Source organism: Morus notabilis, unplaced genomic scaffold (genome assembly GCF_000414095.1).
Source record: "Morus notabilis unplaced genomic scaffold, ASM41409v2 Scaffold758, whole genome shotgun sequence".
NCBI classification, from domain to species: domain Eukaryota; kingdom Viridiplantae; phylum Streptophyta; class Magnoliopsida; order Rosales; family Moraceae; genus Morus; species Morus notabilis.
Genome location: NW_010365805.1, coordinates 1 through 25,064, shown reverse-complemented (window position 1 = coordinate 25,064; position 25,064 = coordinate 1). Strand labels below are relative to the sequence as shown.

At 36.4% G+C, this 25,064-nt stretch overlaps 2 protein-coding genes across 2 annotated transcripts; one reads left to right on the top strand and one right to left on the bottom strand.

Moving 5' to 3' along the window:
* Positions 1–5,164: 5,164 nt before the first annotated feature.
* LOC21399915 (protein WVD2-like 4) lies at positions 5,165–9,065 on the top strand. The gene is made up of 9 exons (XM_010108659.2): positions 5,165–5,481; positions 6,528–6,783; positions 6,872–7,249; positions 7,350–7,408; positions 7,859–7,936; positions 8,049–8,118; positions 8,222–8,293; positions 8,402–8,509; positions 8,613–9,065. The coding sequence occupies exons 2-9, from the start codon at positions 6,538–6,540 to the stop codon at positions 9,009–9,011; spliced, it is 1,410 nt and encodes a 469-aa protein (XP_010106961.1). The 5' UTR covers positions 5,165–5,481; positions 6,528–6,537; the 3' UTR covers positions 9,012–9,065.
* A 7,976-nt stretch (positions 9,066–17,041) lies between these two features.
* LOC112093691 (protein ATAF2-like) lies at positions 17,042–18,512 on the bottom strand. The gene is made up of 3 exons (XM_024172644.1): positions 18,338–18,512; positions 17,822–18,075; positions 17,042–17,701 (listed from the first exon to the last, which is right to left on the bottom strand). Exons 1-3 carry the CDS (start codon positions 18,510–18,512, stop codon positions 17,042–17,044), a joined length of 1,089 nt encoding a protein of 362 aa, XP_024028412.1.
* Positions 18,513–25,064: the final 6,552 nt, after the last annotated feature.

The following is a 25,064-nucleotide window of genomic DNA, read 5'->3' as shown; positions in this document are numbered from 1 at the left end:
TGTAGCCTATCCAATCATCTCACTTACGAAGTGTTTCGATTAGATTTTGTTTATAAAACGATTAAGCAATCATTTTCATCCTCACGATGATGAAACTCCTTTACTCATAGGCCCCGTTCTTTTCGCCGATTCGAGTTTAGAATTCGAGTTTTGCTACAGTAAAAAGCTCTCAGAAACAGTCATATTTAATTTTTTTTTTTTTTTTTGCTACAGTAAAAAGCTCTCACATAACATTACATCTCAACTCGAATTAAAAACTCGAATTAGTGAACCGAACGGGCCCATAGTCTCATATAGAGTGAGTCCTGCTAGGTGAGTAGGTGAGACTCATCATTGTGTGAGTGATGAGAATTTATTCCGTGAGAATGAATCTTATAAAAACGAATGTCGTGACTAATATATGTGAAGGGAAAATTTTATCAAATGGTGTGTTACACTCTCAAATAATATGTGAAAGGAAAACAAGTCCTTTGCTTCTCTTCCTCCAAGACAACTACAAGCACAAAGACAGACACATGATGATCAACCATGTGTATGCATTTTCTTTTAAACATCATAAACTCTAGTAAAAAAGGACAAGAAATTGGTGATCCTCTACCAGTCTCTAGTTATGTAGAACGTTATACTTGATTGAAGTCGGCTCTATAAAGTAAGATTAAGATATGGTTGTAGAAAAAGAAAAGTTTTGTTTTTTTAAATTTTTTTTGAGAAAAATCGGTCCTTATCACATTCCTTCCTTTAGTTAGGATTGGCGGGCCATTGGATGAGAATGAGACTAAGAGTAAGGTCAGTCCTTTTCCCATTTGTTTTAACATAAATAATAGGCGGGTTTTAGATCGTCCATTTACTCTATTCTAGGAAGGTTTTTGGAGATGAGAGATAGCACATTTGGAAATAATTTTGATCAAACTATAAGTTAGATTAAAGTCTATAGTGGAATGTCAAATTCCCTAAATCAGTAAAACTTTTTATTCTTTTTATTTCCAAATGCTTTCTTTCCCCCCTTTTGTCAAATAGAAGATGGAAAAGGCCTTCATGGATGCGTCAGGTACTAGCTTTTAGATGACTCCTCATTCTCCGAACTTGTACTGCCGACAGATTATTGTCAGGCTGCACTTTTGTTGAAGATCCCTTTGTAAATCATGAACCTTTCCTTCAAATTCTTAGCTAGCCACAGAGAGAGAGAGAGAGAGAGAGAGAGAGAGAGAGAGAGAGAGAGAGAGACTGCTTGGCTTCTAGTAGAAGTGGTTGGTGGAATGAGGCTTTCAAATGACATTATCTAATAGTTATCATTCCATAACCAAATGAATAATTATATGTTGTATGAAAGAAAGAGAATGTCTCTTTTATAACACTTAACTAATATATATATATATAAAAAACCATCCCATTCAAGGGTGATATATATTTCTGCTCTTATACGAAACAAAAATAGCGTTTTTCATTTTTTTTTCCTGACTTTGAATAATGTGCTTGGAAAGTTTCCATTTTCAATTATGGTTTTGGATTAACATAGTTTTGCAAAGCAAAATTGGCATTTGTACCATTAGAGGACATTTGAAGCAAAGAGGATTATGAAATAATAAAAAAAAAAAATTAAAGATGAGAACAACTGAACAAGTGAGGTTTTGCTTGTTGGGGTCAAATAGATGTGGAACAATAAAACCATACCAAAGTGGGGCACCCAAATTATGCTTTAAGGACATACTTTCAATCAGCTCTTCCTATGCATATTTGGGCAATCAAATTGATTTTTGGAGAGTTTCAACTATCATTTGGCCCCCCATAAATAAGTAAAATAGGACTACAAACAATGTCATATCCCAAATTATCCTCAACTAAATTAGATTAGCAAGAGTGGGGGAACCAAAAGTGTGGTAAGCTGTTCTGTTTAGACACTGAAAACTGAAAAAGAAAAATAAAAAGATTGAAAGGATGAGGAAGGAGATTTGATGTAATGTTCTTTTACTGTTAATGACAAGCTTGACCAACTAACTAAATTTTTGTTTATTAAGTAAACAAATTCCTGTCCTTGTAAGTTAAATTGTCTTTAAAAGTTAAAAGATATGTAAAAAGTGAGGAATATTTATAGTGGACACCCTATGATACGTGCTACATCGAGTTACACTATACAGTTTAAATCAAACGATAAATATAATGCTTAGATTACGGTCAATGACCGCAATAAAATTCATTGTACATAGTTTATAAGTAGTCCAGATTTAATCGCACGGTTGGAGCCAATGACCCGTAAACAGGCTGCCCCACGCCATCCCTAACAAAACAACAATGAGCCCTTAAATATAAGATACCCTTTGAAAACGCATAGAATACAAATAGATATCCTAGGATAAGACAACACTAAAAAATAAATAATGTTCCATAACGGGACAATTCTAGTTGATAATAAAATAAATAAATAATAAAAAAAAAACAATTTGTTCTATACTAATGGACAAGCTGCATAGAGCCTTCAAAACACCCCATGAGCTCCATGTTACAGTGTAGGCAGTCAATTATATATGTCTTCATTCTCTCACACAAAAGTATTGCCTGAAAATTTTATTGGACCCTTTTATGCCAAGAAAGGATTGTCTCACTTGATGGAACTCCTAAGAGTTCCCAATGGCCTTCATTATTTCCATTTGCATGAGATGGGGTAGGGCATAGATGTCAAGAGAGACTTCTCTCTCTCTCTCTCTCTCTCTCTCTCTATATATATATATATATATATATATAATATTTTCCTATGTGGGGTAACCACCATAGTAACATCTACCAAGCCAAACGAGGCACATGGAGAAGTTTTCACAATTAAGAAGTTATGTCTTCTTCCTCACTCTTTTTTCTATCCCTTTTGTATCAAATGGCACATAAGAAATCCCAAATTCTAAACTCGAATCAGCGAAGTGAACGGGGCCTAAATTTTCACTTACACATATTTTTCCCTTATAAAAGCGTATGCACTAAATAAGAAAATTTATACCATATCCGGAATAGAATAAACTAGTCATGCTCTCTTGAAGGATAGCTATGTACTATTGTGTGTGTGTGTGTGTGTTTTTTTTTTCATTTTTTTTCCTTCAAAAAACCATTATAATTCGGCTCATTTGCCAATCCCATTGAACAATGTGACTTCTAGCAATTTCTTAAATATTATATGCCTCAATTGTATCATGCATGAAACCATGAATCCCAAATGATATTTGTTTAATGTGAGGATCATTAGAAAAAAAAAATGTTTGTTTTTCTAAAACGAGAAAAAAAAAGTTGAATAAAAAATCTATTAGTTTTCTTGTGCCCACGACCCAAATTTGCAAATCATCATGAAGTGGACATTTTAGAGGGAGGGAGAGAGAGAGGCCAGCCTAGCTTTTTGAATGCTACGTACCACCCACAAAATCCAAAATCAAAACAAAATTTCAAAGGTGGGGATGTTTGGAGGTGGGGTCTACGGACACGTGGCTTCCGATTGGACCCTCACAAATTGAACGGACGAGATTGTATCTCGCTCGCTAAAGAGCCAGCCTTCATTACCTTCCTCTCCAAACGCACGTTCTTACAGCTCACGCCGGTAGGTGGGCGTGGTGGGGTACTTGTCCAGGTTGGCATAACGTGAGACCAATCATGTTCCTCTGTTTTGCCACGTCATTGAGAAGGACAACGCCACCACCTGAGACTCCAACACACATGAACTCTCCCCACGTTCTTCCACAGTGTCCTTCGGTTGTTTTCAATCATTGGGTCTCTCCTCCATTTGACCATTTTGCCCCTCCATTACATTTCTCTGCATGAAACTGTTTTACAATAATACCCCTTACTCACTTTTGTGAATGATGGGAGTTGAATTTTTTGCTTAGATGTTAATTTGAGGGCTAATCTTTACCTAATCAAATTGTTCCCAATTTTAAGGTTCCTTTTCTTTTTCTTTTTCATTTTTTAATTTACATTGTTTGGTATTGATAAGATACATCCAATAATCGTGATCCAAAGAGTTAAATCACCAACTATAGGAAAATGACCCAAAATGAAATTTTAGATATCTCCTAATAAAATTGTCTTGTGTATATATAATCTTATATTAGTCTTTTCCAAGACCTAATGAAAAGGGAGTCATGAACATAATTATGATAAGGTAGTAGGGAAGTTCTAGTGGTAAGAATGGCATAAAGTTGCTAATTCTTGTAGATTATTCCGAGTTTACTATTTAATCAAGCTAATACATTTGTTTTCACCTTTTTTATCCCCAAATTGAAAAAGAAAACCTATTCCTATAACCTTTTTAGCATATGGGTTACAGCCAAAAAGGCATATATAGCATGATTTGTTAGTGTTTGACATTAATGGTAGTTTTGCTTCAATCTAGAAGGAGCGATGAGATTAATCAAATTTAGAAGATTCAATTTCCATTGCCCAACTAACAACTTTCTTATCTATAAGTATGAATTGGACCATTCCCAAACAATTATTACACTTAACACTATAAACATAATACATCCAAAAGACTTTTTTTCCCCACTTTTCTCTAAAAATTAATGCATCGAGAAGTTATTCTCAAAAAAAAAAAAAAAAAAAAGCATTCAGAAGTGAATTCCATAAGGAATCATATTGCATTTCAATTAGCACAGTTTCACACTCCAAAACTGTTTATTTATATAATTAAACTCTCACACCAAATGTTAAAACAAAAATGAAAATTTTTCTCGTTAAGCTATATTTTTAGCTTTTTTTTTTTTTTTTTTTTTTTTTGTTTTTTGTTTTTTCCTGCATCAAGTTATTCAGATTAAACGATATTTATAAACATACACTACTCATAGAAAGCTGCAAACATAAAAAATGAAATCTCACTTTCGTTTTTTTTGTTTTTGTTTCTTTAACTTTATTATATTATTTGCTAAGATTTACAATTACGTGTTATCCATTAATCCCATGTCCCTCCAACCACATTCAGAATTTTAAAACCGCCAACAGTTACCCAATTCAAAAACCGTTTAACAGTTACATTACCATAAACACACAAAACTGACAGAGAGGGGCAGTTCAGTCATTTGCCACATTATCTTGCCAATCTGTCTATCCATTTCATCATGAAAAGGTCATTTTCTCAACTCTCTCTCTCTCTCTCTCCCTCTCTCTTCGTGTTTGTCGAACCAAGGCCAAAAACCACACCATAGAGAAGAGTGTATCATCATCACCAACTCTCTGTAGCTTTCAATCTCAACTATCTAAAAAGGAAAAAATTAAAGAAAAGGAAATCCACTTCAAAACAACAATCCCACCAAGTGTTTGTGCTTCTATTCCACTCTGTTTTCACTCTTTTCTCTGCTTCATCCATTCATTCTTCACTCTTCCATAGAATTCAATCCATAAATCTTCCATAATTTGAACCTTGTTATCATTGTTGTTCTGTCCTTTTCTCTCTTGCCTATAAATAATTGAAAGATTATAACCAGAACCCGAGTTCGGAATCTACATAATCTTGTATGTTCTTTCTTCTTTCTTTGATTTATAACAGTTACTGCTCTGTTTTTTTTTGGCCGGTTCTGATTCGTTATATTGACTTAATTCAGACGTTTTTTTTTTTTTTTGAATTATCTTAGATTTTATGTGTTCTAATCTGGGTATGTTCTAGTTTGATGAAAAATTAACAAAATATGGTAGTTTCATGAATCTTTGTTCTGTTTCTTCAAAATGTGGTATCCGAAGAAAGTTTTTAAATGGTTGGAATAACTACGCATTTCTCTTATTTGGTATGAGTTTCATTTTGTTTTCTTTAAGTTTAAAATATTAAAATAAACAATGTTTTGCAGGATTCTGTGGAAATAAGAGTGTTTTTTTTTTGTTTTGATCCAGGAAGTGGATTAAGTTTGAGACTATTCTTTCTGAGGAGTATTTAAGGATTATTTGACATGAAAAGAAATTGTGTCTGTCTCTTGTGGGTGTGTAGGAGCAATTATGCATTGTGATCTGACTTTCTAGAGCATTTTCTTTGCATCCAAACAGAAATTCAATTTGGTTCTGTTCATGAATTTTGTTCAAAGAAGAAAAGCAATTAATGTTTTAAAACGTGGCTCCTTATTTTCCAGGACATTAAGGAAAATAGTTAGAATATGTTTTCCAGAAGATTCAGAATTTTCTCTCTCTGCATATATTGTTTTTATGAAGGTATGGCATTGGATTCTTGTTCTTGTACAGGGCAGCACTGAGACGTTGATGTTTTTGGCCTGTCTGAATTATGTTAAATCTTGTAGATCTCATGTTCAATTATTTAAAATTTCCTTTCCCCTTAATTTTCGGGTCTTTGTTTTGCTGCTTTCTACGGCATTTGCATAAACTTTTATTTAGTTTTGGAAATTTACTATTTAGGTAATTAATAATAAAAAAACCAAATGAAACATGAAAGCCTTGTATCTGTTTGCTTAAATTACTCTTTAACCATTATTCATAGTTTCTCTCTTCATTATTTAGTTTGCATGATATGAACATTGCTTCTGCTGCTAATATTCCTCTTCATTTGCACAATTAAGCATTTTTTCAATGGAATCCGAAAACGGGGTGGTCGCTTTGGAGGATGAGAAATGTGTTGTGGTTGAGGAAAACCGTGTGGAAGAATCGCATATCGATTCAAACAAAAAGGGAAAAAATGCTGATCTTGGAGAAAAAGTTCCTACAACAAATGGAAAATCTGAACCTGTAAAAGTCAATGATGGCAAAGATTCTTCTGTTGTTGCAACTAAGGCCTCTGTGACTGCTCTTCCTGGTAAAACTTCAAAAATTATGAAGGTAAAACTAGTTATTGTGATTAGTCTTTCCCCCACCCCCCGTCTTCCTCTTTTCCTTTCCATTCTCTAATTTGTGTTTTTGTGGACAGTATTCTAATGCTTCAAACAATGGTGTCTCAAAGAACACCAAAGCTACTAAGCAGTCGAAGAGTACAAATCTGCCTTCTTGCAACCAAAGAGCAGTTCTTTCTCAGAGCCTTTCCTTCCCTGCAAGAGGAGCTCGTGGCGATGGCATGAAGAAAAGTGTTGATGGGCTACTAGTGAAAAGAGAAGCCAAAATTGCCCGAGAAAATGGGACTAGAGCTGAGCCTATTGCCACCAATGGAACAGTTACTTCAGCTTCTTCTTTGAACCGTCCCAATAGGCGTGCTTCTGCTGGAGCACAACCAAAGGAAGAAACCAAACCTAATGGTGCTACTGCTCGGAGGGCTACCTTGACATCAGTTTCTAGCATTAAACAGTCTTCAGTAAGGATCTCTTTCTTATTTTTCTGTATTTTCTTCTGTTCTTAGTTCAGTACACTTGTTTATGTCACTAATTCTGTTATTTATTTAATGATTTGGTCAGTCTGGGAAGCTTGGTTCTGTAAATGCAACGGCTAATTGCCCTCCATCTGAAACATCCTTGTAAGTCACAATCTACTTCCCCAACTAAAAAATTTGTGATCATTTTGCTAGTGTCTGTTTGAAGTTCAAAATTGCAAGTGGGGATATCTTCATACTATCTTAGCTAGATGAAAATGTTGAATGTGTAGAGCCTAATCATCGGCCTGACGTAGTGTTACCTTGGGTTTTTCATAAATGTAGTTTCGGTTTCTCTAATTTGACTTACATTGGGCGGGTGTCGGTTTTGGGAATCAATTAGAGAAAAATACGAAGAGTCTCGCAAGCGTGAGATGTATGATTCAATTGAAACTTAAGGCAACGGCTTAAATTGAATGTAGCTCTATATATTGCGTGTGCTTTCTTGTCTTTCTTCTATACTCGGTAGTAAAGGACTAGAGCTTTAATTCGTTCCAAAAGTGCGTTATGTATAAAGATAAATATTATTCAATAGTTTCATTTGCAACTCTGCAGATCAGTTGACAAAGAGCCTATTCCTGTCAAAACTGCTCAGCAAAGTAAAGATGAGGATGATGCTCATTCCACTACTTCGTATGATTCTAGATGATTTCTTTTTGTTATTTGTTGCTCTTCTCTTTACTTTATGCACCTAAAATTTACTGACTTTGTGCTGAGATTCCATGATTTTCTGTACAAACATCAGAACCACAACTTCTCGCAGCGCTTTGGGATTTGCCTTCAGGTTGGATGAACGCGCTGCAAAGAGGAAGGAGGTTGATTGAAATCACTCTTACTTACCATATTGTTTTTTTTTTCCAAGAGTGAAATAATTTCAAATGTTAAATCTAATTTGTTTTCCGCTCATTGTTGGTTCAGTTCTTTTCGAAGCTAGAAGAGAAGATTCAGGCAAAGGAAGAAGAAAAAACTAATCAGCAAGCAAAATCAAAGGTGTTGGCGGGGACACTAATAAACTTTTCATACTTGAAAGTTCTCTCTTCTCTCTCTATTTATTTGCTTATTATTTTGTGTTTTCACACTTTTTTCACACATTTGCAGGAAAACCAGGAGGCTGAGATTAAGCTATTAAGGAAGAGCATGACATTTAAAGCAACACCGATGCCAAACTTCTATAGAGAGCCTCCTCCAAAAATTGAACTGAAAAAGGTAATTGGACCTTGTTGTCTATAGTTTTAAATTCATACTTTTTTTTTACATATAATAACATCATTATAACATTGCATATATATCTACTCATTAATTATCTCAGATACCAACTACACGAGCAATATCACCAAAGCTTGGAAGGCACAAGAACTCCAATTCTCTAGAAGGTGGTGCAACTTTAACTCCACGAGTAAACCAGAACCAGAACAATTCAAACAAGGGGTCTGAAAAAGAAGTCACTGATTCAAAGAAGCCAATTAGGAAGTCGCAGCCTATGCTTCACTCTCAAGAAACCGCAGCCAGCAAAGCCGAGCCTAAGCCTGTCAAGACGAAGTCAAAATCTGCCACCAAAGAAAGACAAAACGATAAAGAATGCCTTAGAGAAACTGAACAAGGCCAGGACCAAAATGCGAAGATCAACCAAGATCCCGAAACGAATGCGCCGGAACATATTCCACATGCTCAAGAGATCATGCCTCCGGAAGTTGCAGTTGGTGTTTGAGGACATATTCTTCTGATCAAGCCTTGTGTTCATAGCATCTCTCTCTCTCTCTCTTTCTTTTTTTTTTTTTTTTTTTTTTTTTTTTTTTTTTTTTCTTCAAAAACTTTTTAAGCTCCAAGTTTACTGTGAATAGCGGTTATGAGTCATTGGCGAAAGTCACTTATTGATACTTTGAGGTTTAATGTAATTACTTGGTGTGCTATTTTACAGTCATTATAGAATCATTATGTGGAACTTTGGAATTGTTTTAGCAAGATAAAAATCAATTATTGTCTTGAGTATTCCATTACATGAGAGGTTTTTTTTTTTTTTATAGAAAGTTCATGAAAAGCTTATTCTTCTTCTTTATTTTTTTATTATTTTTATTATTTTAATTTTAATTTTAAGATTCTTCAACTTATGTACAACAAATGCTTATAGAGTTCCCTTTTTGCCTCAAAAGCTCACAAGGCCATAACTATATATTTCCTCATGTTTCTTTCTCTCGAGGGAAATCAAATTTGCAATAGTACATTGGAGAAGAGTTCAGTTTTAATCGCCAACATTTGGAGTAGAAAAACATCTTAGATATCTACGTACTTTTGTAATGGACATTGGGGAAGAGTTGAACTAAGTAAACTTTGTTATTTTGTTTTGCCATGTTTTTTTTTTTTTTTTTTTTTTGGTTGATACTTTGAGTGGGGAACAAAAAAGGCTTGTTTGGATGCTCGTGGTTGTCCATGAAATATGTTGGGAATTAAATGAGCTACAATTATAAAAAAAAAAAATCCTGAAAATAAGAAGAAAAACAATAAACAATATACACACACAAGATTTATAGTGGTTCACTCAATATAAGAGCAATGTCCACTTTTGCTGAATAATGATAGACAAAAAAATACACGGTCCAGTCCACTAAAAAAAGGTAGATGTCGATCCGTCGTTCGGTAGTGTTTTTAAAATAGTTTTATTTTGAGTGTAAAAGTGAAAATGAAATTGTTTTTAGAATCATGCTAAGACCGATTTTAAAATTGCTTTTGTTAATTCTTTTAAAAGATTTTTTTGATTATAATAAAAAAGTTAAATCATACTTGGTTGTATTAATGATATTTTATTGAGTAAATGTAATTAAAAAATCTTAAATTGATGTATTGAGTAGCAAATAATTGATAATCACTATTGCGGAAGAAAAACAGTTTGGGCAGAGAGGAATATTATTCTCATTACTCTGAATAATAGAATACAAGCACATATATGTACATGGTAAAAACGTATGTAGTAAGCTTAATAAGAAGCTTATATTACAAGATTGATAAAATTAACTAAGAAGTATTCCTAAAACTCCCCTCAAAATGGACAGTGAATATCTTTCACAGCCATCTTGGATAAATGAGGAAACAAAAGAGTAGAAGGCAATGGCTTGGTGACCACATCAGCTAGCTAAAGATTAGAACGAATAGGCATGAGCTTGATGAAGCCATCAGCTAGCTTGTCACGAACAAAATGGCAATCAATCTCAATATGCTTGGTCCGCTCATGAAAAGTGGGATTCGAAGCAATGTGAACAGCGGCTTGATTGTCACAAAACAGGAGCATATGAGCAGCCAATGTAACACCAAAGTCAAACAACAATTGCCTAAACCATATCAATTCGCTAGCGGTAGCAGCCATTGCACGATACTTAGCTTCAGCCGAGGATCGAGAAACAGTGGGCTGCAGCTTGGCTTTCCAAGAAACAAGAGAATCACCAAAGAAGACACAATAACCAGTGACGAAGCACCTAGTGTCAACACAGGATCCCCAATCTGCATCAGAAAAAGCTTTGAGTTGCAACAACGAGGAAGCAGAGAAAAACAAACCTTGGCCAGGACTATTTTTAAGGTACCGAAGAAGATGATGCGCAGCATGAAGATGATGAGCCCGAGGTTGAGCAAGAAACTGACTCAACTTATGCACGGCAAAAGTGATATCTGGTCTAGACAAGGTAAGATACAATAACCTTCCAATAAGACGACGATAGGAAGAAGCATCAGGCAACTCATCGCCATCGGTAGTAGTGAGACGGATGCGAGGATCCATAGGAACTGTTGCAGGTTTACAGGCAAGAAAACCAGCGTCTTCCAAAAGTTACAGGGTGTAGTGACGTTGAGAAAGAACAATGCCCGTGGAAGACCTAGCAATTTCAAGGCCAATAAAGTATTTTAATGAACCAAGATCTTTCAACTTGAATTGGCTGTGGAGGAATTGTTTCAAAGAAGCTATGCTAGATTTAGATGGACCGGTGATGATGATATCATCTATATACACTAGCAACGCAAGAAAGGAAGAACCAGTCCCTTTTGTAAACAAAGAATAATCCGCTTTAGACTGAGTGAAGCCAAAACGAATCAACGAATAAGAAAATTTAGAATACCATTGTCGCGAAGCTTGTTTAAGTCCATATATAGACTTGTGAAGCTTGCAAACCAGTTTCCTATTGTGCCCCAAGGTCTCCCCCTGGCGATGATAGCCTAAGGGCAGATCCATATAAACTTCTTCAAAAAGATCACCATTAAGAAACGCATTGTTAACATCAAGTTGAACCAAATCCCAATTTTGACAAGTTGCAAGGGCTAAGAGAACTTTGACCGTAACTAACTTAACAACTGGAGAAAAAGTTTCAACATAATCAATCCCTTCCCGTTATGTGTAACCTTTAGCAACTAAACGAGCATTGTGCTTGACAATAGAACCATCAGACTTGTATTTAACCTTGTAAATCCATCTACAGCCAATGGTATGTTTTCCGATTGGTAAAGGAACAACAGACCACGTTTGATTAGAAACCATAGCGTCCAACTCGGCTCGCATGGCCTCACGCCATTGAGAAAATTTGACAGCTTGATGATAATATTGTGGTTCAAACTGAGAAGAAACATTAAGGACAAAATGCTTGTGAACAGGAGAAAGATTATCATAAGAGAGACAATTGGACAAAGGATAAAGAACCTTGGCCAAGGGCAGCTTAGAAGTATGAGAAGCCAAGTTACAGTGAAAATCTCACAAGTATGAAGGTGGTTGAACCATCCTGGCTGAATGCCTGAAAGGAATATCAGGCGGAATTTGTTGACCTGGTCGAGAATCAGCAACAAGAGCAGGCGGAACTGCTTCTATAATGTCATGAACAGGGGTAGGCAAAACCAAATCAGGAAACGGGTCCACTAATTCAACATCCCGTGAAAATAAAACCTGTTTAGACTGAACATCATAAAGCTTATAGGCTTTCATGCCAGGAGGATAACCAAGAAATGCACAGATACGAGCACGAGGCTGAAACTTGGTACAGTTAGCTGTAAGTGTGGAAGCAAAGGCAAGACAACCAAAGACACGAAGAAGAGAATAATCAACCGTCTTTTGATACAAAAGCTCATTTGGAGTCTTGTTGCCGAGAACATGAGAAGGAGTTCTGTTGATGAGGAAAGCAGTTGTGAGAACACAATCAGTCTAAAAAGTGAGAGGAATCTGAGACTGAAAATACAACGTGTGCGCCACATTCAACAAATGTTGATGCTTTCGTTCAACAACAGAATTTTGTTGTGGCCTTTCCACACATGAAAACTGATGAATAACACCTTCATTATCGAAAAAGTTAGTAAAAGCCAGCTCCTTCGCATTGTCTAATCTGAACTCTTTGATTTTCTTATCAAACTGAGTAGCAATAAGATTGAAAAATCTAGGTATAGCCACAGAAACATCACTTTTATGTTTGAGCAAAAAAACTCAAGTAAAGCGAGTACAATCATCCACCAAAGTTAAGAAATATCGATGGCCTGAATAGGAAGACAAGTTGTATGAACCCCAAATGTCACAATGTATTAAGTCAAAAGGAAACTTTGACATATTATTGTGAGATACAAAAGGTAATTTCCTTTGCTTAGCTAAAGGACATATGTAACATGGAGTCGTAGCATCAAAACGGAAATGGGTACAAGACAGTTGACCTTTCAACATGTCTAAGCATTTATGGGACAAATGACCTAGTCTATGGTGCCAAGTATCTATTGACACATTATTAGTGTATGCTATAGAGTGATTGTGTTTCAATGCAACATCTGTATTTGTCATTTCAAAAACATATAAATCTTCAAGCTTTCTACCCTTGCCAATCTTCCTCTTGCTGTACATTTCTTGAATCGTGAAATGATCAGGAAAGAAACCAAGTGTGAGCATAGAGGCACTGGTAATGGCACTGACTGAAATCAAGTTAAAGGTGAACTGAGGTACGAATAGAACATCCTTAAGCAATAAAGTTGGACTGAGTCTAACATCACCAGAATAATGAACAGGTATGTAGTTCGATTAGGCAAGGTTACTATGGAATTTTTTACCGGTTTCATAGAGATAAAATCATGAGCATTGAAGCAAATATGCCTTGAAGCCCTTGAGTCCACAATCCATAACAATGGAGATGATAAAACTGGAGACATTGACACAGAAAAACAAGTACCTATGACAAACGAAGAGGAAGGATCATTGGGAGAATCCTGTTGGCGAACAAAACTCAATTGGCTAGAGAGTAAGGCCATCAGTTGCTGACATTGAGCACTGGTCAGATTCTGAAGAGGATTCCCAGCATTCCCATCATTGCCATTCTGGCAATCAGAACTTCCAGCAGCCATATGATTAGAAACTTGATTCACCACACCAGGTTGATTAGCAGGTGATGGAGGCTTCTGCCATTGCCTAAAACCGGGAGGATATCCATGTATTTTGTAACATCTGTCAATAGTATGACCATGGTAATTACAATGAGTGCAAAAAGGGTGATCTTTCTTTTGGTTCTTGTTGCCAGCAGCTGAAAAAGGACCATTACTAGACTTGACAAAAGAATCATTCTTTGCCGCAAATGCCATGGAATGGCTCAAATCTCCAGTTGAGAAAGACTGTGAGCTCACTTTCCTGTGACGTTCCTCGTGAAATCAAGGAAAAAACCTTGTTTATGGCCGGAAGAGGATCCATCAGTAATACTTGGCCTCGCACTTGAGCAAACGACTCATTAAGTCCCATAAGAAAAGACATTATATACTCCATTTGATAGTGATTATGAAGTGCCTTGACACCCCACAAGAACATTTTCCACACGAGCATACGGGCCTGAAATTGCTCAATTCTTCCCATAAAGCTTTCAGTTTTGTGAAATAAACACTAACCGATTGTTGATCTTGAGCCAAATTGATGAACTCTCGACGCAGTTGAAAAATGTGAGGTCCATTGCTCTGTGAAAATCTGTCCTTGAGATCAAGCCAAATTTTAGTAGCCGATTCAGAAAAGATGATGCTAGCTGAAATTTCTTTAGAGACCGAGTTCAGAATCCCTTGAAATCATAAGATTGTTGTTACGAATCCATGAATTGAGAAGAATCAGATCTGAACCTTCCGGTTTCTCGATAGATCCATCAAGAAACCCTAGCTTGTTATTGACATAGAGAGCAATTAGCATAGCTCTGCTCCAAGAAGCGTAATTATCACCAATGAGGAGTTGAGACACCAGTACGAGTCCTGGACCATCAAAATGATGAAGGAAAAATGAACTCGAAGGATCATCAATGACGGATCTGCCGTTTGACGAGGAAGAAAAATCCGGAACTTGAGTAGCCATGGATTCCGATAAAAAAAAATAGAACAAACAAGCTCGAATGACCGGGAAGAATCAGAGGAAAAACGAGAAAATCAGCGGAAGAAAAGGAAAATCAATCAAAAAAATTTCTTCTCTGATACCATATTGCGGAAGAAAAACAGTTTGGGCAGAGAGGAATATTATTCTCATTACTCTGAATAATAGAATATAAGCATATATATGTACATGGTAAAAACGTATGTAGTAAGCTTAATAAGAAGCTTATACTACAAGATTGATAAAATTAACTAAGAAGTATTCCTAAAAATCACTTAGCAAATAAAAATCCTAAAATGGGAGAAAAACATTCAACACTTTGTGTTCAACATCAATAATCAAGTCCCTCTATCGCAATAGCTAATGTGACTATTTATAGTGCACTTACAAAACGATAGTAAAATTTCCTCTAAGACAAACGACAAATTAGTAGTAAAATAAAGCTAAATTAGTAAGTTAAAATAAACAACAATAAAAATTTTTATTATAAAAAAAATACTAACAGTTAAATCTCCCCACATATGTTTTCAATGGTACTAGCTATTCGAAATATGAGTAATTTCCTTTTTGTCGTGGATGTTTTCGTGGCAATTGCTGTTTGGCCGAAGATCAAAGCAGAGATTTTGAGGCAAAACAACATTAACATGAGAGGGTGACAGTAAAATATATAAAAACGACACTGAATGAGGAAAATGACAATGACTATGAAACGGCAACGACATCAACAGAAAAAGCTATTACATACTCAGGAAAGGACATCATCCGGACACTGGGGACAAAATATTCAGCCAAAAAAAAAAAAACCCAAAAAAAAAAAAAAAAAAGAAGAAGAAAAGAAAAAAGAAAAAAGAAAAAAACCTACGACACAGATGTTGTTCACCCTAATATTTGTCACGAAAGCTTGAAATTGTGTTGAGTAATAATATTGCATTGTTACTAAATTTATGTGTAACTGCTTACCAGTGTTGGTCTTTGTATCGTATTGTACTAATTATTAAAGTTCTACAGAAGATCTATGATAAAAACCTAGAAATTTTATTATTGAAAAAAAGAACCAAACGTGATTTCAACAAAGATTTGCAGACTTTCGAGAGGTCTGCTTGTCCTCTCAAAGGATTTTTCCAAATTTACACTAATTAATTTTTAATCCTCCTGACTACCCTTTTATAATACTAACACTTCTAATGAACTGATAACAAACTACTTAAGAAAATACTAACAAGTACCGACAATTAAACAATCACCTAACCAACTAACTTTCAGTTCCTATCAATCTATTTCTAGGCGTGAATATCTTGTCCACGTGTTATATCTTCTCTCAATAACTAAGATATTGTGATAGGGCAAGACATTAACAGCATGTTTTGAACAGAGTTGGCAATGAATAAAATTTTAATAAAAGGATCCAAATGATTTGTCCATCAAGAGTGATAAGAATCCAAATTGCTTAATTGCATCAATCCCCCACTTTATCACAACCGCCGGATCATTATGTTATGGTTAAACCAACAATACCCACAGATGAGTAAATACTAAATAATGAAGTATCCATTGAAACCCCACACACACATATATATAGATATAACATCTGCGCCCTTTTTCTGTGTTACTTCCTGAATTGCAACATTGGGATTGTACTGTTATTAAGAGGCAGAGGACTAATGTATTTTATAAATATCGGTTTGTAGTCGTTTGACTTTCCTATATTACTAGTTTTATTAACCACCTCTTTAGTATGAACTTCTAATTGACTTTGTAAGATATCTTTGGATATCAATTATACCTTGAGTTTTGAATTTTTTGTGTATTCTTATTTCAATCTTAAGTCTTAAATAAACCAAAAAACAACTATACTATCATATGAACCAAATATTTCAAAATTGAAATATTAGCTTGGGGTAGAGAATGAAAAAAATCAGAATCCGAGTTCCTGATCTGAAGCGTGTTGAAAAAAATATTTGAAAATGGAATTTAAGATGTGAAATTACATCTTATAGAATTCTGTTACGGAATCTCAATCATAAAATTTGGATCAAACGATTGAAACGATTTGTTCATCAGGAGTAGAATGTTATAATGTTGATGTGATAGTAATATACGCTTTTTTTTTTTATGTGTAATTGTACGTGAACCATACTAGGAATTAAATGTCCAAATTTCTACAGTTAACGATAAGCTTAAAACAAGTAGGAAAAAAAGAAAACAAAAGACACAGAGAATTGTGAGAGCTACGTCTACTTGTTGCTGCAGAATATAACTATGATCGGACGAAGAAGTACATGCTGATGCTAATGTCCATCACAGTCTTTGTGTTCCTTATACAACAAAGAGAATTCGGGAAAACCCGCTATATTTATTGAAGGAACAGAAGAAACCTTTCTAAACATGTAGATGCTTATTCATGCTGACGCTAATCTTCTAATTTTGTGACGATGAAGATCAGCATCATGTGAGAAATCATAAGCAGGTTCTTGCCATTGTGACTCAAATTGTTTTGCAACTTTAAGAGTCCACGCCTCCAATACTTGTTCAAATTCAACATGAAGATCACTAAGAGTTTCAGAAGAAGGTTCTTGTAGTTGTGCCTCCAATTCTTGTGCAAATTCGACATCAACATCGCTAAGAATAATAGAAGAAGGTTCTTGTTGTTGTGCCTCCATGTATTGTCGACTAAATTGTAGATCGTCATGAGTTGGAATGTCACAAGCAGGTTGTTGCGGAACCGGAGGTTGATAATCACATACATAATTAGGCTCCTCTGAGGAAACAATCCCGGCCATTCGACAAAGTTCTTCCATTGTGAAGCACTCAATATTATTGAGAGAATATTCATGAGTAAGTGTTTGAGGCTGCACGCTTTGGACATAATCATCGACTTGAAAAGTTGGCTGTGCTTGTGGCGCAACGTTCGGTTCAGCAAGTACGACGTCATCGACTTGATAAGTAATTGGTGCTTGTGGCTGCATCATGTTACGGCGAGGCTGTTCCCTTCGAGCAGCATTTGTGTGCTTCTGTTCACTTCTTTTATTGTAGATCTTGCACAGTACAAATTCATCCACCTGTGGAAAAAATAAAGATCTAGTTAGTTGCCTTTGTAATTAAAACAATTTGCTAAATTTATCTGGCAAATTATAACAACACTGAATTCTTGTATTCAAATCATGTATGTTGATAAATACCTTTGCGGAACCGGATTGAGGGATATATTCGTACATAAGCCAAGTCGACATGTTGCCTTTAGCAAGAAAGTAGTTGAACAATGTCTTATATCCAATTGTTTTTCCATTTGAATCATTTACGGGCTTCTTTTGAGTACTCGCTCTCCAATATCCACCCTTAGCTACGGTACGGCTGGGGCGAGTTGCGGTTGCACTTATGGGCGTTCTTTTGGTGAGAAAATACATCTCAACTTCTCTGCGCGTGCCATATTTCTCTGTAGATATATAGCAAGTGAACTGTATTATTACTATACAGTATACAAGGGAAAACAATTCTTAAAAAAAAAAATACAACAACAACAACAACAGCAAATGGCTAACATGAAATGGCGGTGCAATTTCATCGGCCAACTCTATGTATTATATTGATCAAATCAGCAACATATATTATCAAACGAGTGCTGTTGTGTATATATATGTAAATTTATTTATGTTAATAAAGACGAAACTACGTGGAGTGACAAGAAGAGAAATTACCTTGAAGTTCGTCAGGAGTGTGCTTATATATATCTACTTCTTTGACATAGTCATTGGAGGGGAGTGAATGATTCAAGATTCTTGTGAGCAAGTAATAAGTAATGAGTTCTTCATCAGTTGGACAAAATCTATATCCTATTGGTATTTCATATTCATACTCTTCTCCGTTCTCCATTGACATGTTGACACAAACAATACTTAATGAGCTTCTCAAATCAGCGACTTATAATGTTTCTTTCTGATTCTTGGAAAGAAGGCTTTTTCTCTGATTTCTATGGTTTGGCTAGAGAGATAAGTGATTGGGAAGAATGGAATATCAGGCATTTATAATATAATGGAGGATTAAAGAGTTGAGTTGGACTCTGATAAGGATTTGAAAGAAAAAATCCTAAAACTGCTTGGATATATATATAAGAACTAGATAGCAAAAAACATCTCTAAGAACTAGTGACACATCGTATTAATCTGATAATTACACATGGCAAAAAACATCTCTAAGAACTAGATAGGATTAAATATTATATCTATGCTATCATTAGATGCCAAAACACGTAATTCTCATCATTGATTGTCATCGCCACTAACCCAAAACTATGAGGCACATTGACTTGTGGTATTCAAATTACACAAGGATGGCTCAATTCTATTTATGTAGGTCGCTTTTGACACTTATGACTCATCCATCAATACCACCAATTGCCTTTGAAAATAGGAAATTTTCAAAACCAGAGAGGGTAAAGTAAAGATTAACAGAAAAAGAAAAAAGAAAAGAAAAAAAAAAACAAGTGGAACAACAAAATTTGATTCTTAGCCTAAAAAAATAGCACGTCCTTAATTTCAACAACCTTGACTAGTATAACTTGTGTGATCAAAATAATGCTGACCTGCCTCAACTCTAACAAAGATGAGGCAAAGTTACAACTAAGCATCAAAATTCTTCTCTAGAATCATTTTCTAAACAAGTTCTGTCCCGCTTGTAACTATGACCCCTCTATTTTCCTTTACCTCCTCCTTTTTTTGTTATTTACCATTAATTGAATTGAATTACTTTATATATATATATATCAGAAATAATCCTAAACCTACCCTTAATTGAATTGAATTATTATTTTTTTAATTTATATAATTCCTAGTGGAACAAAAATCTCAAGTTCCAATCGAACTACATATTGGATTCCATTAATTTTTTGTGAGGAATGTAATAGTTTTTTTTCCCCTTTGTGTATTTCATGTTGGTTTTGGATCGTTTGGTAGCTCAAAAACTCACGAAAACGATTCTACTGAATCTTTCTCCAGATTTAACTCCGAGAATCACAACAAGTATGTTGGTTTTTTTTAAATCTTTCTCCCGTATTGTGTTTCTTTTTCTATCGATTCCATATATTTTCCATGTATTCCGTTGAGGGGCAAGCCTTCATAAGAGCATGTTTTTATTTGCTTACTTGTTATTGTTAAGCGTGGAGCCAAATCGCAAGTGTGAGGTGGATGATTCTCTTGAAACTTAATGCAACGGCTTAAATTGAGCGTACGTAGCTCTATATAATGCGTGTGCTTTCTCGTCTTTCTTCTATACTCGTTAGTAAAGGACAAGAGCTTTAATCCGTTCTAAAAGTGTGTTATCGATAAAGGTAAATATTATTCAATAGTTTAAATTGCATTATGTTTCAAATTCATAATTTTTTTTTTTTTACATATAACAACATCATTATAACATTGCATATATATCTATGATAGGTCTGTTTTGGTTACTGGTGTCACAGAAAGCATTACAACACTTTACTGTAACACTGTTATAATAGAAATTTCGATATTAAGCCATCAAATCAGAAATGCAAGAAACTAAATGTAAAAACGTAAAGAACACTAGAAAATGGTATCGCAGTTCGGTGCGCACACCTACTCTGCGGGGCCACGCCCAGACAGTGATCAATCCACTAAGTTCAAAAGATTACAAGGACCGAAAACAGTCTTACTCCCTCCTTGAAGTTGTTGCCGTTGCCTAGAACCTCCTTAGAAGACTTGATCAGCGAGCACCACTCGTCTTGATGGGTTCCTCCCGAAACCAACAAAATCTTCTTCCGAAGAACCAATTCAAAATATGTTCTCACAATCCGTCACAACTCATCAAGTGATTCTTGGCCTTACAATCTCATTCTCACGTACACAGTTCTGCAATCCTCAGCACACTCTTACTCAAAACATTCATTCAGTGTGTACAACCTAAACCGTGCTTCACCCAATCAAAAGACCATCACCAACATTCAAATCTGTCAACCATTAATTCACTAAGTCAACTATACACTTTCTGCAACCAAATCAATACGATTGCTGTGCCACCAAAACTTTCCTTAAGAAACTCCCTCCTTCTTACGCCAGCCAAGGTTACCACCAAATTACAACCAATCTGCCTAAAATAGTTTTTCAAATAGTTTACCAAAAATAAGCCAATAACAAAATACACTAACAATCTCCCCCTTTGGCTCTTTTTGGCTAAACTAACAAAACAGCCTGATTACTAAAAAAAATCTGACTAAGGCAAGAGGATTAATTAAATGTTCTCCCCATTTTTGACAAAAAGATAGCCAAAGACAATAAGAAATAAAAGACAGGAAAGACAACAAACTACTGTGATGTACCAGCATGCCCATCAGCACCCGAGGAAGACTGAAGATCTCCAAGCATAGCAGTGATCTCCTTCTTCATGTGTCCGACCCTCTTCATTTCCTGAAGAAGATGAGACTCATATGCTGACAAATTGAGCAACTCCTTGGACAAAAATTGAACGGTTTTTGCATTTAAAACCGCTGCTGTGGACTGAGAAGATCTTGTTGCAACACCACCAGAGACACTCGGAGCAACACTAGGTTCAGCATTATCATCTTCATCAGAACTCTGCTCCCCCTGAACATCATCGACATGTTTTCCCGAATGCAGTTTCTTCGAGATTCGAAGTAACCCCGACGCCTTCTCAAACAACTCATCCGACTTCTTGACATCATGTTGCTTCGTCAGAATCCCATAAATGAGGGAAGGGAAAGGAAGAACCGGATGAGTGATTGTGGCTTCAGCATTGCTGATGATCTGATCAAACACTAACTGCCCAAAATCAAATGTAGTAGTAGTACCAATCAGGAAGAGTAGCTTTGCCAAAGGCTTCTTTACTCCCGTTGCATGCATACTTGGCATCCAATTTTTCAGAGCAATCTTATGAAGGGCAGAGTATTTCAAGCTTAACTCTGCTACAGGAAAAGACTTTGCAGGAGGCCATTTACGTCGCACATTGGCAGTTATTTCAGCGATAATGACATTAAAATCAACTTCTCTATTCAAAACCGGCCGATTACTTTCATAGAAGTCATTGATCATAACAGGAGAGAAATTAAACAAATGACCTCTGACGAACACTTTGTGATACATATCAGATGCAGGGTTATTCATCTCTTCCACCAAGTTAGCATAAAACTCATAAACCACGTTTTTTCACAAAGGCTGCACCCTAGTCACCGTTCCAAGTAGATGTTGTGCTTTAAGAAGATAAAAAATGCCTAACTCCCTAAAATTGGCTACATGTAATAGCCGTTTAGACAAAAATTTTCTCTGCACTACTGAGTCCCATACTTTCTTATTTAATTCTGAGTAAAAAGTAGAGGATGTACCAGGTGCGTTAGTCTTGTTCGTGTGCTCTGTGGAGAACCCGAACCTTTCTGAACAGAGGCGGAACACTTTGCTGCAGACCGTGTGACTCTGCTTGGCAACGGTGTGTCTTTTTCTTTCCTCTTCTTTGTTGATTGCTGAGAAGACTTCTCCTTTTCCACTGGTTCCACGAGTTCCAGTAAAACTTCTTCCTCATCATCCGAAGAAAGAACACATGGGTGTAGGGATTCTTCACTAAAAGATCGAGACCGCTTCCTTGAAGATGACTCAGGATTCTGGTTGTCAACACTTGGTGTAAACTGTGGCCTCAAACCTTGTTGGAATGCATGAGAACGAGAGCTCCAAGATGAAAAACCCGGTCTTGCTACAAATTTCAATAAATCCGGAAGATTATCTCTCTGTGGCATTTCATCAAACACCTGATCCGCAACAAACAACCTTCGGAGGCTTAGAAGAGTTGGTTGGTGACCGATTTTCACCCAAATTCGGCACGTCAGGAGACGGAGATAAAGGGGCAATGGGAGCAATACTTTCTTGCTCTGAAGACCCGCGTGGAGTAGAGTAAATCTCATCTCCTTCGTCGCAAAACGGAGATTGCTGAGAAGACTTCTCCTTTTCCACTGGTTCCATGGCTTCCAGTAAAACTTCTTCCTCATCATCCGAAGAAAGAACACATGGGTGTAGGGATTCTTCACTAAAAGATCGAGACCGCTTCTTTGAAGATGACTCAGGATTCTGGTTGTCAACACTTGGTGTAAACTGTGGCCTCAAACCTTGTTGGAATGCATGAGAACGAGAGCTCCAACATGAAAAACCCGGTCTTGCTACAAATTTCAATAAATCCGGAAGATTATCTCTCTGTGGCATTTCATCAAACACCTGATCCGCAACAACCTTCAGAGGCTTAGAAGAGTTGGTTGGTGACCGATTCTCACCCAAATTCGGCACGTCAGGAGACGGAGATAAAGGGGCAATGGGAGCAATACTTTCTTGCTCTGAAGACCCGCGTGGAGTAGAGTAAATCTCATCTCCTTCGTCGCAAAACGGAGCCTTGGAGTAAGGAACAATGGCTGACGGAGGAAGGCAAGCAAGTGGGACAGGTTCGCTTTCAGCAAAGGCGTGAGCAGCTTGCCGTGGGGCAAAAAACTTCACCTTCTTCGACGGCACGGAAGATTTCTTGGGGGGAAACTGATTGAACACTCGATTGCTTCGGGTCCTCACCATTTTGGAGAAATTTCTGAGAAATATGGAGAGCAAACTTTCTGGAGTAAAGCAAAGAATTAGGGCTGGAAATTTCAAATGAAGGGGCCGGTTATTATAACACACGGCTCCCACCCAATACGCAATGTCATTTTTTTTAAAAAAAAAAAAAACTAAGAACAATTACGTTACACAAATGCCCAAAGCTGTCCGTAAGGCCTCAAACCGAACAGCATCAAGAGGCTTTGTATAAATATTTTGCTAGTTGCTTCTCTGTAGTTACATACTCCAACACGACAGTCTTGTTCTCCACCAATTCTCGGATAAAATGATGTCGAATATTGATGTGCTTCGTTCGAGAATGTTGAACAGGATTCTTTGAAATATTTATAGCACTGGTGTTATCACAAAAAACTGTCAGTACATCTTGTATAATACCATAGTCTTCCAACATCTGCTTCATCCACAACAATTGAGTGCAACAACTTCCTGCCGCTATATTTTCAGCCTCTGCAGTTCATAAAGAGATCGAATTCTGTTTCTTACTAAACCAGGAAACCAGATTATTACCTAAGTAGAAACATCCTCCTGAGGTGCTCTTCTTGTCATCTGCATTGCCTGCCCAGTCCGTATCACTGAACCCTGTAAGACTAGAATTTGTATCACTTGAGAAACAAATCCCATGATCCACCGTTCCACTAACATATCGAACAATTCTCTTCACTGCAGCCAAATGTGATTCTTTGGGGTTTGCCTGATATCTAGCACACACGCCAACACTAAAGCTTATATCAGGCCTACTTGCAGTTAAATACAAGAGGCTTCCAATCATGCTTTGATAAAGAGTTGGATCGACAGCGACTCCATTTTCATCTTTAATCAACTTCTCATTGGTGCCCATCAGTGTTCTCATGTGCCTAGCCTTTACTAGATCAAATTTATGAACTAAATTTCTTGCATACTTACTTTGTGAAATAAAGATTCCATTTTTCATTTGTTTCACCTGCAGACCAAGAAAGTAAGTCAGTTCTCCTACCATGCTCATCTCAAACTCATTCTTCATTTGTTCAACAAATTCCTCCACTTTTGCTTGTGATGTTGATCCAAACACAATGTCATCCACATAAATCTGAGCTATGATGATCCCATTTCCAAATTTCTTGATAAACAAGGTCTTGTCTACTCCCCCTCTCTTGTAGCCCTTCTTGTTCAAGAATTCAGTCAGTCGTTCATACTATGCTCTTGGTGCTTGTTTAAGCCCATATAGTGCCTTCTTCAGTTTGTACACATGGTCGGAGTGCTGTGGATCTTCAAAACCTTTGGGTTGTTCAACAAAGACCTCTTCATCCAGAAAACCATTCAAAAATGCACTCTTAACATCCATCTGGAACATTTTTATACCCATCAGACAAGCAAATGATAGCAAAAGATGAATTGATTCAAGTCTTGCTACCGGTACAAATGTCTCATCGAAATCCACTCCTTCTACTTGAGTATACCCCTGAGCTACAAGTCTGGCTTTGTTTCTTGTAACATTTCCATGCTCATCTGTCTTGTTCTTGAAAATCCACTTAGTGCCAATAACATTAGAGTTACTTGGTCGTGGAACTAAGTCCCACACATCATTCCTCTCAAGCTGTCCCAATTCTTCCTGCATGGCATTTATCCACAGCTCATCTTCTAAAGCTTCTTTCACATTCTTCGGTTCCATTTTGGATGTATAGCACACATATCTCACAATGTCACGGTAGTTCAATCTAGGCTTGTCTCTAGTGCAAATCCCTTCATTAATGTTGCCAATAGTCCCTTCAACTGGATGATTCTTTTTAATTCTGAAGGATGGTTCTCTGGTGGTAGGATCTGCAGCATCAAA

Bases quoted from the DNA above. Each gene is read 5' to 3' on its own strand.
- LOC21399915 (XM_010108659.2), top strand. From the start codon at position 6,538: ATGGAATCCGAAAACGGGGTGGTCGCTTTGGAGGATGAGAAATGTGTT. The intron at 7,250-7,349 runs GTAAGGATCTCT...TGATTTGGTCAG, and splicing joins CTAGCATTAAACAGTCTTCA to TCTGGGAAGCTTGGTTCTGT. The intron at 8,510-8,612 runs GTAATTGGACCT...TAATTATCTCAG, and splicing joins CAAAAATTGAACTGAAAAAG to ATACCAACTACACGAGCAAT.
- LOC112093691 (XM_024172644.1), bottom strand. From the start codon at position 18,512: ATGGAGAACGGAGAAGAGTATGAATATGAAATACCAATAGGATATAGA. The intron at 18,076-18,337 runs GTAATTTCTCTT...ATATATCTACAG, and splicing joins CACTCCTGACGAACTTCAAG to AGAAATATGGCACGCGCAGA. The intron at 17,702-17,821 runs GTATTTATCAAC...TTTTTTCCACAG, and splicing joins CTCAATCCGGTTCCGCAAAG to GTGGATGAATTTGTACTGTG.